The 19,268-nt window shown below is 31.1% G+C and overlaps 1 protein-coding gene across 3 annotated transcripts in view; it reads right to left on the bottom strand.

Moving 5' to 3' along the window:
* The window catches only part of Tep4 (Thioester-containing protein 4), a 37,505-nt gene extending 20,374 nt beyond the window's left edge, over positions 1 to 17,131 (bottom strand). For all 3 annotated transcript variants that reach the window (XM_075293998.1, XM_075293997.1, XM_075293999.1), the window contains exon 1: positions 16,892 to 17,131. In XM_075293998.1, the coding sequence (XP_075150113.1) occupies positions 16,892 to 16,959 (68 nt within the window). In that variant the 5' untranslated portion in view covers positions 16,960 to 17,131. The remainder of the gene's footprint in view (positions 1 to 16,891) is intronic.
* Positions 17,132 to 19,268: the final 2,137 nt, after the last annotated feature.

Here is a 19,268-nt window from a genome sequence, read left to right as displayed (position 1 = left end):
TGAATGTGAAATTTCCACATTTTACTTCTCGTAATCATTTAAATAATGGGGTTGAAAATCTACAGATTCTAGATTTCAAATAAAGGCGTTATTTCATCATTTTCTTGCACACTTACAAAAGATGTTAATGATTCTTCTAAAACTCAAACAAAAATGGTTCTTATAAATTCAGAATCTGATATAGTGTTCATAGGTAAATTCTTTAAATTTATCTTCGAGAAATGTACTAGTTGAACTGCTCTGTTTGGGAGAACATCTGTCATCAAATCCCCCTGACATTTCAAAGGAAACTATTATATTTGATTCATGGTGGTGGGTATTTAAGATTCGGCCAGGCCAAACTTACTGCTGTATATACTTGTTTCTTTATATTTAGATAATTTTTTCTTCTTTGAGAGGGTGTCATTGCGTGAACTGCCGATTAAAAATGCATTAGAGCATTCCTGGTTTTAACAACGCTTTGTGGAAATCTCAAGATGTGGAGTGCAATTTATTTTGAATTTTCGCAGGAGTTAGTTCATTATTCCTATAAAATAGTTTACTTTTTTTGTGTAAAATTCATTGGAGATGATCCAAATTTGCCCTACATCCCTATCGCAAGTTGGAGATCCAAACTACTCTTTTTTCTGGGTAATGGATTTCTTTTTACTACACCTAATATTATTCCAGCGATTGGTATTTTTTCAATAATAAATGTTTATGTATAATTTATCGTTTTTTGTTGAAGTAATTTTTATTTAGTGTAAGATTTTACTGCATATTTTATGATAACTCTCAATATCACCAACTAAAATAATAATTATTTGCAAATAATTATTTTCATTACAGCCCATTAAAAATGAATGAACAAGTTATGAATACAAAATTGCTGCAAATAAAACATACAAAAAGAAACTAATTCCATTATCTATAAATCACGATTTCGTTGAATAATTATCACAATCAGTTTTCGCCCCATCATAAAAAAGTGCTTAAATCAAGGCAATGCAATTTCACCAATGTCAATTAATATTTGCCTATTAAACGCACATTCGTTTGGCATATGCTACGAGTATCAGTTTTTGTTTTGTTCCTGGCTAATGGGGATTTTGGACGTTTTCAATATAAAATATTCATACACGATTTTAATTCAAAATCACAAATTATATAATTTATTTTTTTGTTTTATTTGATGTTTCATGGCAACAATTGGAGAACAAGTGCTTTCAATTTAATTACCATTCAGACATTCATTGATGGCCGTGTGCTAATGTATTATTCATAAAAACAAGAATGGCTCATTCGTTATGTTCTAATTATTTTATATGTGATACACAGGAGAGGTGCTCATATCATAATTTCTGTTTTTTTTTCAAAACAAACAATGAAAACATTGTCCAAAATCATAAAATATCAGTCGGTAATAAATAATTTTGCAGTTTTGTTTTTTTTTTTTTTTTGTACTCATCATCAAGTTCAAGGCAGAGTTCAAAAAGCATTGCTGATTTTTGAAAAACTATAAAAAATACACATGTCTATCATATAGCTTATTTGTGAACATAAAAGTCCAAATTACACTTTGAAAAATTTTTGAAAAATCAAAATGAACACAAGCACAACATGTTTCGTTAATCAGAGTATAAATTTTTTATATTATTTTTTAAACAATTTGTCAAACAAATTTTCCCCACTAATGTAAAATATAAGATAATGTTGAGTAATGAAATTTAACTGAGCTTAGTAAATAATATATAATTTAATTTACCATACGTAATTAAAAATTAGAATTAAAGTTGATTTAATTTTATTTTATCTAACATTACTTATTTATTTTTTGATTTTTATATACTATTTTTATATAAATTAATTAATCAAAATTATAAAAATAATAATTAAGTCATTGCCTTAAATATGCAATATTTTGTTTATTTAAACTAAAATAAGATTTATATCATACTCATTTAAAATAATATAATTTAAGACAATTAATTTAAATGTCTACTAAATAAACCAATTTTTTTTAGTCGTAAAGAAATTAATCAAATAAATTAAGTATAAATATTTGTGTCCAACACAATTTACATTAACTTAATTAATGCATTTTAGATAAAATTTAGCAACTAAAGTTTTTAAAATTTAAGATAGTTCAGTATAATAAATTATTATGTAATTAAATTAAGCTAATATAGTATTAATTAATTTAATCCAATTTAATCTCATTTTCAAAAAGTTCCTTTAGTGTAAATGGTGTTTAATAGATATAATTTAATTTGTTCTACACAAAAAAAAATTGTTTTTGTCTTCAATCACGAAATTAATTGATCCAATAAATAAAAGTAATTAATTTTTCAATTGATGAAAAAATTGTTAGAACCAGTGACATTTTTGGTAAAATTCAATTAAAATTTTAATTGGTTAATTTTAAGGGCCGATGTTGAATGTGAACCACACCTAAACGCCAAGTTTTTTTTCCGAATTTTATTTGACATTTCTCTATTTCAGACTTACTCAATTTGAACCATGGACGTCGTGAATGGGCAGTATGGTTCCTAGAAATGGCAACAGTGGATGATCAATTTTCGAAGAAAATCATCTTCAGTGATGAGGCACATTTTCACCTCAGTAAACTCGTCAATAAACAGAATTGCCGCATTTGGGCGAATGAGAATCCAAGAGTGATTGTCGAAAAACCAATGCACCCACAAAGAGTGACTGTTTGGTGCAGTTTATGGGCTGGCGGCAACATCGGGCCGTATTTTTTCCAAAATGAGGCAGGTCAGGCAGTTACTGTGAATGGGGTTCGCTATCGTGAGATGATAACGAACTTTTTATGGCCCGAATTGGAAGATATGGATGTGGACGATATGTGGTTTCAGCAGGACGGTGCCACTTGCCACACAACTAACGAAACAATGGCTCTTTTGCGCAACAAATTCAATGGCCGTGTTATCTCACGTAATGGCGATGTCAATTGGCCGCCAAGATCATGTGATTTGGCACCGTTGGACTTTTTTTCTTTGGGGTTATTTGAAAGAAAAGGTGTACGTCGATAAGCCAGCAACAATTCAAGAGCTAAAGGATGAGATAATTCGGCACATTAACGGCATGGAACCTCCATTATGCCTCAGCGTCATCGAAAATTTGGACCATCGGATGAAGGTGTGCCACCGAGGTTGCGGCGCCCATTTGGCCGATATTTCGTTTCATACATAATTGAGTAATACTAATATATTATAATAAAATAAAATTACAATAATTTCCTAAATAGTTTGTGTTTTATTCAAAATCAACATCGGCCCTTGAAATTTTAACCACCCTTTACATAGCTATTGACCGAGAAATCATAAATACTCTTTTGCAAAGTTGCCTAAAAATTGCTTCAGATTTAAATGTTTTCCATATTTGTATACCCTCCACCATAGGATGGGGTATATTATATTTGTCATTCCGTTTCCAACACATCTAAATATTGCTCTAAGACCCCATAAGTTATATATATTCTGGGTCGTGGTGAAATTCTGAGTCGATCTAAGCATGTCCTTCCGTCCGTCCGTCTGTTGAAATCACGCTAACTTCCGAATGCGACAAGCTATCGACTTGAAACTTGGCACAAGTAATTCTTATTGATGTAGGTCAGATGGTATTGCAAATGGGCCATATCGGTCCACTTTTACGTATAGCCCCCATATAAACGGACCCCCAGATTTGGCTTGCGAATCCTCTAAGAGAAGCAAATTTCATCCGATCCGGCTGAAAATTGGTACATGGTATAAGTATATGGTCTCTAACAACCATGCAAAAATTGGTCCACATCGGTCCATATTTATATATAGCCCCCATATAAACCGATCCCCCGATTTGGCTTGCGAAGCGTCTAAGAGAAGCATATTTCATCCGATCCGGCTGAAATTTGGTACATAGTGTTAGCATATGATCTCTAACAAGCATAATTGGTCCACATCGGTCCATATTTATATATAGCCCCCATATAAACCGATCCCCAGATTTGGCTTGCGGAGCCTCTAATCGAAGCAAATTTCATCCGATCCGGCTGAAATTTGGTACATGGAGTAAGTATATGGTCTCTAACAACTATGCAAAAAATTGGTCCGATCCCCAGATTTGACCTCCGGAGCCTCTTGGAAGACCAAAATTCATCTGAATCAGTTGAAATTTGGTACGTGGTGTGTATATATGGCCTCAAACACCCATGCAAAAATTGGTCGAAATCGGTCCATAATTATATATAGCCCCCATATAAACCGATCCCCAGATTTGACCTCCGGAGCCCCTTGGAAGAGCAAAATTCATCCGATTCGGTTGAAATTTGGTACGTGATGTTAGTATATGGTATCCAACAACCATGCAGGAATTGGTACATATCAGTCCATAATTATATATAGCTCCCATATAAACCGATCCCCAGATTTCACCTCCGGTGTCTTTTGGAGAAGCAAAATGCATCCGATCTGGTTGAAATTTGGTACGTGGTGTTAGTATATGATATTTAACAACCATGCCGAAAATGGTCCGTATCAGTCCATAATCATATATAGCCCCCATATAAACCGATCCCGAGATTTTGTTTTGGAGCCTTGGTAAGTATTACCACAACCCAAGTAATTCGATTGTGGATGACAGTCTTTCGCAGAAGTTTCTACGCAATCCGTGGTGGAGGGTACATAATATTCGGCCTGACCGAACTTACGGCCGTATATAATTGTTTTTACTAACATTGTGTTCCATCCCAGGGGATTAGACTGAAATTTTAAGTCTACAGTTTTTTGGAAGTCTAACAAATTTTGTCCAGGTCGAGTCAGATTTGAATGCATTTATAGGGGAACCGAATTCTTTATATATACAACCCAACACATTTGACGGATTTGATATGACGAAAATGTGGATCTACAAAGTGGTTCAGGGTATAATATAGTCGGCACCGCCCGACTTAAGACTTTCTTCACTTGTTTTTTCTAAGATTTTTAAATGCTAATCATATAAGTATTGAATTATTCAATTAGTTAAGCGAGCCATTTAAATTAAATTAGAGCATTGATTAATTATGCTGGAAACCAGATTTGACCTTGAACTAAATACAATGTAAACTATATGAGTAAAATTAACTATAATATATATATAGAGAATAAATTAAAATAATTTCAATCGGCTATGAATCATGGTTTATGATACTCGACTACGCGTTGATGGCTGTAGTTAATTTTCGCACCAAAAAAAAAAAAAAAAACAAAAATATACAGCAGTATGTTCGGCCGGGCCGAATCTTAAATACCCACCACCATGAACCAAATATTAGGACTTCCTTTGAAATTTCAGGAGGGCTTGAGGACTTGAGGACACTTCCCGAAGATAAATTTAAAGATTTCACCTATGAGGACTATATCAGATTCTGGATTTATAAGAACCATTTTTGTTTGAGTTTTAGATGAATCATTAACATCTTTTGTAAGTGTGCAAGAAAATTATAAAATAACGTCTTGATTTGAAATCTTAAATCTGTAGATTTTAACCCGAGAAGTAAAATCTGGCAATATTACATTGAGTTTCAAGCAATTTTCATGATCAGTGCGCCTTCTATACTCACAAGAAGTGAAATTGGTCTATATGGAGGCATTACCAAATGGACCGATAAAAACTTAATCCGATACACGTTTTTGTGAGCCTTAAATACGAGAATATTTACAATTTCAGGCAAATCGGATAAAAACTACGGTTTCTAGAAACCTAAGGAGTTAAATCGGGAGATCGCTCTTATGGGGGCTATACTAAAATATGAACCGATACTCACCGTTTTCGGCACACCTCTTTATGGCCCGAAAATACCTCTAGATTTCCAATTTCAGGCAAATTGGATAAAAACTTCGGATTCTAGAAGCCCAAGATGTAAAATCGGGAAATCGGTCTATATGGGGCTAAAACATGGAACGATACGGACCATTTTCGGCACACCTCTTTATGGTCATAAAATACCTCTAGATTTCAAATTTTAGGCAAATTGGATAAAAACTACGATTTCTATAAGTCCAAGACCCCAAATCGGGAAGTCGGTTTATATGGGGACTATACCAAACCCTGGACCGATATAGCCCATCTTCGAACTTGACCTGCCTGCAGACAAAAGACGAGTTTGTACAAAATTTCAGCATTGCTTCGTTATTGAAGACTGTAGCGTGATTACAGACAGACAGACAGCCAGACAGACGGACATCGTTATATCATACTAGAATTTCCCCTGATCAGGAATATATATACTTTGTGTAGTCGGAAAACGATATTTCGATGTGTTACAAACGGAATGACAAACTTATTATACCCCCGTCACCATTCTATGGTGGTGGGTATAAAAGACAAAAACAACACATGAACCCACCACAATAACAAATGTAATTTTATTTTAAAATATTTTACTACTTATAAAATGATACAAGTTAATGTTTTTTGTCATATTGAAGAAAATTTATGACTATTAATACATTATTATCTATTTTATGTTTTGAAGGAATAACATGAAAGTAAAAATATTGTTAAAATGTTTTTAGTTGTATATAAAATTGAAGACAAACACCATTTTAGACACTGTTTTTAGAACCTCATGAACAAAGCATAAGTAAGATTCACTGATGTTAGACATATACACGCAGAAAAGGAATATGATCACACCAACCATGTTCCAAGAGCAAAATGTTACTTTTTCACAGAAAACATGTAGCATGTTTGTCGAAATCATGTTTTTTTTTTGTTGTTTGACGAAAAAAGAATATTTTTGCAACAAAAACGCTACATGGTCGCTGTGAAAACGTAACATGGTGCTCTTGAAACATATCAATTAATTTTCCATAGACAATTTTGTTGACTTTTTTTCTGACGGCGATATTAAATATTTTTCTAGAATAACATAGTTCAGAAGATAAATCCCATTTTTATTTTCAGTGTATACCAACAAGTTTTGAAAAATAATCTCAGTAGCTCTTAATGCTTGCGGCTTTTGCTTTTTGTGTGAGTTTTTTTTTTCTTTTTTGTTTGGTTTATCTAAACATCTAATACTATTCGTCTGGCTATTAGCGGCTTTACATATGTTATGAAGCGCCGTATGCCCGCTAACGTCAACCACAACTCGCGACAAGTATTGTTTATTTTTAATGTTTTGTTTTTTGGTTTTGTTTTACTCTTTTGTTGTGTATATTTTATTACTACAAGATTTAATATTGAAAATTCTATGAAATTGTTAAATGAATTTCAGGTTTTGTTTTTTTTTTTTTTGTGCTGCATTGTATTTGTAAACAAATTCATCATAGTCTGTTTGATCGCTATAAAATGGTATTGTTACACCCATAGTTATTTATTTTGGTATTAATTAATTTAGACACAATGACTTGTAATATTTTAAAATCTACTAAAACTAACCTTTATACACAAATTTGGTAGTATCTACACGGATGAAAAAGACTGTTTTTCATATGTTTGGCTATAAACATTATATGTTTGGAACACAAATTTTTAAACACAATATTTTTGAGTGCAAGCATATAATGTTCATAAACTAGCATAACATGTTTGGGACATATATGTTAATATGTTAGAACATATTATGTTTGGGACATAAAATGTTTGTAAATATAAAATGTTTAGATGCAAACATATATTAATTTAGAAATAGCCTATTAACATATATGTGTTTAGTAGCTTGGAGCGCTATTTAACAGGGAGCGATATTGAATTAAGTTGGTGGTTGTTGCTTGTTATTACAAAATTAACATTTTATTTTTCCTTGGGCAATTGATCAGCTACTTCTTTGATCCTTACAAACTGTGTGGTCCGCTGTTCGAATCCCCGTCCGGCAAAAGGTAAAATTAAAATAAAAAAAAAATCATACAATTGAATAATTTCTTCTACAATGTTTGTATTACAGAAAAAGGTGCTAAGAACTAAAAAATCTCGTGGAAGTGAGAAAGATGTGGGGGAATATACAATTGGGCAGAAACAAAATTTTGAGCATTCAGGTCGAAAACCTATGTTGTTAGCACCTATATTACCTGTTTGTTTTCATAATTCATTATGATTGTAAATATATAAATAAATAAATAAAATTTTGAGCACAATATTGTTTGGGAGAATTTTTTTTAAGCATATAATATTTTTGGGTGCAAAATGCTTCCATATTATATGTTCACATAATAACATATTGTTTTTTGGAAGACAACATTATTGAATTTGGATGCAAAAATACAAAATGTTTGGAAATTGACTACCCAAACATATATTGTTTAGACCAATATGCTTTCAAACATATTATATATTGGAAGAGATCAAACATATAAATGTTTGAGCAATAGCCAAAAATGTATATGCTTGAAGCAAAATATGTTTGGGAGTATATGTTACAGAAGCGATTTTTTGTAAGCGTGTAGTTATATTAATAAGTAAGCTGAATGCAAACCACGAATTTGGTAGAGTTGAAAGATGCATATTGAGTTTATTTACGAAGTATATACGAGTTTTATAGTAAATAACGGATAACAGAAAGTCGACAAAAAATCAAAAATTTTTCCTACCATTATTTTAATTCATGGTAATAAAATGCAAGTTAAAAAAAAATACTCTTCTTCTCAAAGAAATTATAAAATTAAATAACAATTAAACTCCATTAATTTGTGAGAATATGTGAACGTTTTGTTGTATGGCAACCATATTAGACGTGAATATCAGTCAGTCACGACAAACATCTGAATTCTAAATACAATATTAATTGTAGGCACGAGTCATTTTTTGTTTACCATTTGCATTTATTTTTTTCATGTATAAGACTGATTTGTCTATCAAAAGTTAATTGTCTCAAGATAATCTGCAATTAACTGATTTTTGGAAAATCAGGATTAGCCAAAGACGTCAATAAAATGATCCCCAGGCACTTTGAATATTGGAAGTAATTAATGACTACAATTATTTTAAAATGTTTTATACGAAACATTTGAGTAAAAAAAGAAAGAAGTTCAAGAAGTAAAAATGGGGATCTAAGAATAAACTTGGGAAACTAGTTCAAAAAAAGGGAGAAAGATCTTAGCTCAACCCTATATACTACCCTTCTCTAATTTGTGGTGCTGTATTTCAGATAAACAAAAGGGGACAAAAGTTGTTTATCGCGCGAAAATAGTCACTCGAAATTAGTACTATATTTAAAAAGGGAAAATCCTCTTCTTCGAAGGAGCTTACCGTTATTTTTTTTTATGACTCTGGTCTAGCTTAAGATCTAGCTTCTCTCAAAACAATAATATATTTATTCACTCCTTCTACTGAGACTGCACTACATTCATTAGACGATCAAACAAAAATTTTACTCTTAACAATGACAGTCCGAGTTCGGATTTCCCCGTTAAACATATCGTTTTACTTAATAACAAGTATATACGGCCGCAAGTTCGGCCAGGCCGAATCTTATGTACCCACCACCATGGATTGCGTAGAAACTTCTACGAAAGACTGTCATCCACAATCGAATTACTTGGGTTGTGGTATCTTAAAACTTCTTATTCCTGCATGGTTGTTGAATACCATATACTAACATCACGTACCAAATTTCAACCGAATGGGAAGTATTTTGCTCTTCCAAGGGGCTCTGGAGGTCAAATCTGGGGATCGGTTTATATGGGGCCTATATATAATTATGGACCGATATCGACCAATTTTTGCATGGGAGTTTGAGGCTATATATTAACACCACGTACAAAATTTCAACTGAATCAGATGAATTTTGGTCTTCCAAGAGGTTCCGGAGGTCAAATCTGGTGATCGGTTTATATGGGGGCTATATATAATTATGAGCCGATATGGACCAATTTTTGCATGGTTGTTAGAGACCATATACTAACATCACGTACCAAATTTAAGCCATATCGGATGAAATTTGCTTCTCTTAGAGGCCTCGCAAGCCAAGTCGGGGGATCGGTTTATATGGGGGCTATATATAATTATGGACCGATGTGGATCAATTTTTGCATGGTTGTTCGAGACCATATACTAACACCATGTACCAAATTTCAGCCGGATCGGATGAAATTTGCTTCTCTTAGAGGCCTCGCAAGCCAAATCGGGGGATCGGTTTATATGGGGGCTATATATAATTATGGACCGATGTGGACCAATTTTTGCATGGTTGTTAGAGACCATATACTGACACCATGTACCAAATTTCAGCCGGATCGGATGAAATTTGCTTCTCTTAGAGGCCTCGCAAGCCAAGTCGGGGGATCGGTTTATATGGGGGCTATATATAATTATGGACCGATGTGGATCAATTTTTGCATGGTTGTTCGAGACCATATACTAACACCATGTACCAAATTTCAGCCGTATCGGATGAAATTTGCTTCTCTTAGGGGCCTCGCAAGCCAAATCGGGGGATCGGTTTATATGGGGGCTATATATAATTATGGACCGATGTGGACCAATTTTTGCATGGTTGTTAGAGACCATATACTTACACCATGTACCAAATTTCAGCCGGTTCGGATGAAATTTGCTTCTCTTAGAGGCCTCGCAAGCCAAATTTTGGGGTCCATTTATATGGGGGCTATACGTAAAAGTGGACCGATATGGCCCATTTGCAATACCATCCGACCTACATCAATAACAATTACTTGTGCCAAGTTTCAAGTCGATAGCTTGTTTCGTTCGGAAGTTAGCGTGATTTCAACAGACGGACGGACGGACGGACGGACGGACGGACGGACGGACGGACGGACATGCTCAGATCGACTCAGAATTTCACCACGACCCAGAATATATTTACTTTATGGGGTCTTAGAGCAATATTTCGATGTGTTACAAACGGAATGACAAAGTTAATATACCCCCCATCCTATGGTGGTGGGTATAAAAACGTTTAATATCTTTGAAACAATATTCAAATTAAAACGTGATAGTTTGCCTTGCAACGCCTATATCTTCAATTAAATCTGGGTTTTTTGTTTTAAATTTATTACCCAATGGCAATTTTTATTGCAATTTGGTTTCCCCAATCCAATTATAATTATTATTTATTTTCACTTTTTATTTCACTACTAATTAACAGAATTCATATGAATATCTATATTCATAGGTAGTCATGTACCAGTAATGTCAATAAAGAACAACAAGTCAAATAATTAATGACAATCTGAAGTGGCAAACTCACGTGGATGTCCAGATAAATAAAACAAAAATGATATCGCAGAAGGCTATCCAACGGTTATAATGAAATTTTTTATGAAATGTTCGAGGCAAAATAAACGGCAGGTATCACAAAATCAAAAAATTAATGATATAAATAAAAACCTGATTTAAATAAAACAAAAATGTATTTTTTTTTCTTATAAACATACAGACACACCTATCAGTTTATTTTATTGGCAAATTTTTTGTTGTTATATGGCTCTCATCTCACAGATTGTGTCACTAAAACTGACAAATAAATTAACAGACAACTTCTATGGTAATGAAAAAAAAAGTTTTGTATTTTTAATAAACAAATATGATTTCCGACAGGCAGCTAAAAAAAGGTTACCGGTTTTTGTGATGTTACAATGAAAAAGAGTTTTTTATACTCCTTATTTTTTTACTTGAACAAACATTTTAGACAATTAAAAAATTTAGAAAAAGATAAAAACAATTCAAGTGGGTTTAGTTTCATTACATAAACACTGTGCAATTAAAAGAAAACTAAATTCTGAAAAATATTAACTAATTCTTGGAAATATATTATTTTATATTAAATTTTGTTATTCAGATTTTTCTATGTTTCTAAGAAATTAAAATATAAGGCAATTAATGTATAGTTTTTTCCTGAGTACTTTTAATAACATTAGTTCAAATTTCCATGAACTTGTAAAATAAAACCACTTCAAAACAAACAAAAATAACTTTAATTTGTATTCAAAATATTTATTCAAAGCAAGTAAAGTTCGACACGGCCGGCTCTTATGTACCGTACACCATGGATTGCCTAGAAATTTCTACTAAAGACTGATATCCACAATCGAATTACTTGGGTTACAATCACGGTTGCCACAATTGGTAGAATTCTAATAAAAATGGTAGACTTTTTACTGTAGATTGGTAGATTTTGCAAACAAACTAAGAGGTACTTCACCAACTTTTATAGAAACAATTTTCTATGGAAATAAAATTTTGACAAAATTTTCCATACAAATAAAATTTTGACAAAATTTTCTATTGAAATAATATTTTGACAAAATTTTCTATAGAAATAAAATTTTGACAAAATTTTTTATAGAAATAAAATTTTGACAAAATATTCAATAAAAATAAAATTTTGAAACACTTTCTATAGAAATAATATTTTGACAAAATTTTCTATAGAAATAAAATTTTTATATACTTTTCTATAGAAATAAAATTTTTACAAAATTTTCTATAGAAATAAAAATTTGACCAAAATTTCTAGAGAAATAAAATTTTGACAAAATTTTCTATGGAAATTTTCTTTAGAAATAACATTTTGATAACATTTTCTATAGAAATAAAATTATGACAAAATTTTCTATCGAAATAAAATTTTGACAAAATTTTCAATAGTAATACAATTTTGGTAAATTTTCTACAGAAATAACATTTTGACAAAATTTTCTATAGAAATAAAAATTGAAAAAATTTTCTATAGCAATAAAATAAAAAAATAATTTTCTATAGCAATGAAATATTGATACAATTTTCAAAAGAAATAAAATTTTGAGAAAATTTTCTATATTAATAAAATTTTGAATTTTAAAATTTCTATAGAAATATAATTTTGACAAAATTTTCTATAGAAATAAAATTTTGACAAAATTTTCTATAGATATAAAATTTCATATAGAAATAAAATTTTGAAAAAATTTTCAATAAAAATAAACTTAAAAAAAATTCTCTAGTAACAATATTTTGATAATATTTTCGGTATAAATAAAATATTGAGAACATTTTCAATAGTAACACAATTTTGGTAAATTTTCTACAGAAATAAAATTTTGACATAATTTTCTATAGAAATAAAATTTGAAATAATTTTCTGTAGAAATAAAATTTGAAATTTTTGTTTCTTGGTGTTTTATTCGATCTTTTTCTTTTTAATAAATGCCAATCATTTTATTAAGCTTGATATCTTAGTTTCCTTTATTTATTTTTAATCCATCATTCCTAATATTTCGCAATTATCATTTAATTGCTTCTTCGGAGGCGATTTGATATATGAGCCAATGATCACAAAACAATTATTATTCTAATGGAGCATCACTGCTCTCGTCTACTTTATCTATTGCATCGAGTTAATAAAACTTTTGACATTTATTAAAATTTGAAATAATTTTCTATAGCAATGAAATATTGATAAAGTTTTCTATAGAAATAAAATTTTGACAAAATTTTCAATAGAAATAAAATTTTGACAAAATTTTCAATAGAAATAAAATTTTGACAAAATTTTCAATAGAAATAAAATTTTGACAAAATTATCTATAGAAATAAAATTTTGACAAAATATTCAATAAAAATAAAATTAAAAAAAAATTCTATAGAAATAATATTTTCTATAGAAATAAAATTTTTATATAATTTTCTATAGAAATAACATTTGTATACCCTCCACCATAGGATGGGGGGTATATTAAATTTGTCATTCCGTTTGTAACACGTCGAAATATTGCTCTAAGACCCCATAAAGTATATATATTCTGGGTCGTGGTGAAATTCGGAGTCGATCTGAGCATGTCCGTCCGTCCGTCCGTCCGTCTGTTGAAATCACGCTAACTTCCGAACGAAACAAGCTATCGACTTGAAACTTGGCACAAGTAGTTGTTATTGATGTAGGTCAGATGGTATTGTAAATGGGTCATATCGGTCCACTTTTACGTATAGCCCCCATATAAACGGACCCCCAAATTTGGCTTGCAGACCCTCTAAGAGAAGCAAATTTCATCCGATCCGGCTGAAATTTGGTACATGGTGTTAGTATATGGTCTCTACCAACCATGCAAAAATTGGTCCACATCGGTCCATAATTATATATAGCCCCCATATAAACCGATCCCCCGATTTGGCTTTCGAAGCCTCTAAGAGAAGCAAATTTCATCCGATCCTGCTGAAATTTGGTACATTGTGTTAGTATGTGGTCTCTAACAACCATGCAAAAATTGGTTCACATCGGTCCATAATTATATATAGCCCCCATATAAACCGATCCCCAGATTTGGCTTGCGGAGCCTCTAAGAGAAGAAAATTTCATCCGATCAGGCTGAAATTTGGTACAGGGTGTTAGTATATGGTCTCTAACAACCATGCAAAAATTGGTCCACATCGTTCTATAATTATATATAGCCCCCATATAAACCGATCCCCGATTTGGCTTCCGGAGCCTCTAAGAGAAGCAAATTTCATCCGATCCGGCAGAAATTTGTACATTGTGTTAGTATATGGTCTTTAACAACCACGCAAAAATTGGTCCACATCGGTCCATAATTATATATAGCCCCCATATAAACCGATCTCCAGATTTGGCTTGCGGAGCCTCTAAGAGAAACAATATTGGTCCATATCAAGTTTATAATTGTATATAGCCCCCATAAAAGCGACCCCCATATTTCAATTCTGGCTCCATACGCACCGTGCAAAAGTCCATATCGATTCGTAATTATTTGTAGACTTACATACCTTTTTGTCTAATGTATACCACGTGTGGTCTAACTCACAATTTAGAAAACGATTTAAGATACCACAACCCAAGTAATTCTATTGTGTATAACAGTCTTTCGTAGAAGTTTCTACGCAATCCATGGTGGAGGGTACATAAGATTCGGCCTGGCCGAACTTACGGCTGTTTATACTTGTTACAAAATTTTCTACAGAAATAAAAATTTGACAAAAATTTCTAGAGAAATAAAATTTTGACAAAATTTTCTATGGACATTTTCTTTAGAAATAAAATTTTGATAACATTTTCTATAGAAATAAAATTATGACAAAATTTTTTATCGAAATAAAATTTTGACAAAATTTTCTATAGAAATAAAATTTTGACAAAATTTTCAATAAAATTAAAATTTTGAAACAAGTTTCTATATTAATAATATTTTGAGAATATTTTCTATATATATAAAATATTGAGAAAATTTTCTAGAGAAATAAAATATTGAGAAAATTTTCAATAGTAATACAATTTTGGTAAATTTTCTACAGAAATAAAATTTTGGCAAACTTTTCTGTGGAAATAAAATTTGAAATAATTTTATATAGCAATAAAATAAAAAAATTGTTTTCTATAGTAATGAAATATTAATAAAATTTTCTATAGAAATAAAATTTTGGCAAAATTTTCTATAGTAATAAAATTTTGAGAAATTTTTCTACTGTAATAAAAATTTGACGAAATTATCTATAGAAATATAATTTTGACAAAATTTCCTATAGAAATAAAATTTTGACAAAATTTTCTATAGATATAAAATTTCATATAGAAATAAAATTTTGAAAAATTTTTCAATAAAAATAAAATTTTGAAAAAAATTCTATAGTAACAATAGTTTGAGAATATTTTCTATAGAAATAAAATATTGAGAAAATTTTCTATAGAAATAAAATATTGAGAATATTTTCAATAGTAATACAATTTTGGTAAATTTTCTACCGAAATAAAATTTTGACATAATTTTCTATAGAAATAAAATTTGAAATAATTTTCTATAGAAATAAAATTTGAAATAATTTTCTATAGCAATGAAATATTGATAAAGTTTTCTATAGAAATAAAATTTTGAGAAAATTTTCTATAGAAATAAAATTTTGACAAAATTTTCTATAGAAATAAAATTTAGACAAAATTTTCAATAGATATATAATTTTGAGGAAAGTTTCTATAGAAATAAAATTTTGAGAATATTTTCTATAGAAATAAAATTTTGAGAATATTTTCTAAAGAAATAACATTTTGCGAAAATTTTTTCTAGAAATACAATTTTGAGAAAATGTTCTATAGAAACAAATTTTTGACAAAAGTAAAATTTTGAGAAAATTTTGTATAGAAATAAAATTTTGACAAAAGTGCAATCGTGCTGAATAATTCATGATACCAAATTTCATCAAAATCGGCGAATAATTGCGACCGGAATCATGCAAACAACAAGTACATCGACAAACGGACGGACGGACGGTCACCAAGTGCTAGATCGACTCAGGGGGTGATTCAGTGTCGATCGGTATAAATATATATATGGAGTCTAAAATCAATATTTCTGGTAGGCACATTTTTTGGCAGATCAAAGTTATTATACCCTGACCACAATATGTTTAAATTGTTCAACAATTTGTTATTAGTATATGAATTTTAAATTTATTCACACATTAATGAAAGCGTTTCATTTGATTTCAAAAAATTTTATGTTATATTTGACTAAAATTGCAGGCAAAAATTATTGTAAATTTCACATTTTTATTCGTAAAAGACACTTGGGTAAATTTGGTTTTCCATAGAATAATTGATGCCATTTTCAAGACAACTTCTATATTAATTAATTAATTAATCAATTACGGTGTGATTTTAATTTACTGTTTACTATATAAATTACCGTGTTTATCAGTTACTACGACTCAAGAGAATTTTCAATGAAATTAAATATTCACTTAAGTGTCTCAGAATGGTGTGGGGGATTTTTGTGGTTGGTAGTCTTTTAGAAACACATATGTAAGTACATTTATATTTGTATGTGTATTTGTGAAAGTATCTGTTACAGATTTTCCATGAAATTTTTAATGTGGGGGAAATCCCAATCCCAAACAAAGCATTGACGTTGAGTATTTAAGCTTAATTGTTTACTAGGTAAATGAGGAGTGTGTTGTTGTTGTTGTTGTTACATGCACGCACAAAACTTACCCTTCTGCCCGAACATATGCAAATACTTGCATAAAGGCCAACAAGAGACAAATCGTAGAACGATTCATGTCTCTGCTGTTTATTAACTTTATTTTTCGTTGTTCACTAAATTTGTTGTTATTGTTGTTGTCGTCAGCCGAACCCGTGATTTTGTTTTTGTATGAATTTTCGTTTCTTTTTCTTACGAACCGTTCTCGTTCTCCCACAGGGAGGAATTAAAGTCGATCTTGCCGGTTTAACGGTCACCTAACGACTGACTAAAAATCATTTGTGTAGCATTAAAATGTACTCGGTTGAGTTGCTATGGCGGTGTAGTAACGGCCATGAAATTTTGTTTTGAGACCGGCTTTATTTGGTACTCTTATCAAAATTATCTCTCAGTGGGGGGCAGAGAATAAAAGCCTACTGCTCCATTGGTAATGATTGCGATGATGCCATCTATCTTAACAAAATCGATGTTCACTACCAATATGGTTATTTTTTAATGAATGTAATGGGCAGTGTGGGGGGGGCACTATTTATGAGATTTGTACTTCAATGTTAGATTTAAAGATATTGTGATGTTTGAGTCTTAATCGAAACATAAATAAATTAAACATGGGCAATTATTAACCGATTTTGACGAAATTTGGTATATGGCGTTTTTTTTGGCACAAGAACGAAAACTATTGAATTTGCAAAAAATCGGATCAAATTTAGATATAGCTCCCATATACAGTGAAACCTCTTAAAACTTGGACACTCTGAAAACCGGAAACCCCCCAAACATGGACAGTTGTCTGGGGACGTTTGCTATATCAACACATTAAAATTAACCTCTCAAACTTGGACACCTCTCAAAGGTGGTCAAAATTTAGGGGACTGTGGGTGTGCACCTTTCAGAGGATTCACTGTATACACTCTTAGAAAAATATGTTTTTCATATGTTCCGATATAAACAAAGTGTGTTTCGGGCACTATTTTAAAACACAATATATTTAAGTGCAAACATGTAATGTTCTTAACTAACACTAAATGTTTGGGACATCTATGTTAATATGTTGGAATATATTATGTTTGGGGCATAAATGTTTCATAAAAATCATATGTGTGAATGCAAACATATATAAATATACAAATTTCGACTAAACATACATATGTTGTGATATTTTATCCAAAGCGACAGAGAGAGTATAGAGAAAGAAATAGAGATGGAAACCGGGAGATTTGACGAAAGATATCAACATAACACAGCGAAAGAATCAAAAGAGAACAATTTCTGTGAAACCGCTGGTATGTTGTTTCGGAAAACTGTTTTATGATAAGACCAAAAATTTGAATGAAATCGAAGTTTCATTATAAAAATTTAATATAGTATAAATATAAATGTGCAAATTAAAAAAAAAAAAAAAAAAAAAGTTTCGGTCGGAGCAGGGATTGAAGCCACGACCCTTTGCATGCAAGGCAGACATGCTAACCACTGCTCCACGTGGCAAACAAATGTATGTTTCTGTTAAATAATGTTATGTTTGCATGGGCTCGTGGGCGCTGCAAACTATGCTATATAAATGTAACTTATAACGATAATTATATACTGGTGACTATAACAGCTACGTAGCCCAGTGGATAGTGTGTTGGCTTACAAACTGTATGGTCCTCGGTTCGATTCTCCGTGCAAGCGAAAGGTAAAATTTAAAAAAATTATAAAAGTGAATAATTTCTTCAACATTACAGAAAAAGGTGCCAAGAACTAAAATATTTCGTGGAAGTGAAAATTACGGGTATGTTAGGCAATGAGAACAATCGTCTGTGGGAAAAATTCTTCCAAGCATATAATATTTTTGGGCTCAAAATGCTTCCAAACATATAATATGTTCACATAAAACAAACATATTAATGTTTCGGCAGTATCCAATAATATATGTGCTTCCTGCAAAATATGTTTGGAACATATGTTAAAGAAGCGATTTTTTTTGAGGGTGTATCTATCGCCCGATTTGGATAAATGGGGTCAGATTGAGCTCATTTACTAAGCGATCAGCGTCAAATTTACCACAAAGTAATCGAATTTACCACTCTTCACGTGTGTAAAATTGAAATCTGTTCAGATTTAGTATAGCTCTCATATATATGTATCGTCCGATTTTCGAAAATTTGGTCTTAATAGCCTTATTTATTAATCGATCTTACTCAAATTTAGCAAACGGTAACCTTCAACCAAACCTGCGAAATATCATCCACATCGGTTCAGATTTAGATATAGCTCCCATATATATGTAGCACACGATTTTGAAAATTTTGTTCCTAATAATCTTAATTTTTAGTGGCTTCATTTATTAACTGATCTTAATCAAATTTAGCACAACGTAACCTTCAGCTGTTTCAACCAAAGCAGGAA

Source organism: Haematobia irritans, chromosome 2, assembly GCF_050003625.1.
Source record: "Haematobia irritans isolate KBUSLIRL chromosome 2, ASM5000362v1, whole genome shotgun sequence".
Lineage (NCBI taxonomy): Eukaryota > Metazoa > Arthropoda > Insecta > Diptera > Muscidae > Haematobia > Haematobia irritans.
This window is presented reverse-complemented; position numbering and strand designations above follow the sequence as displayed.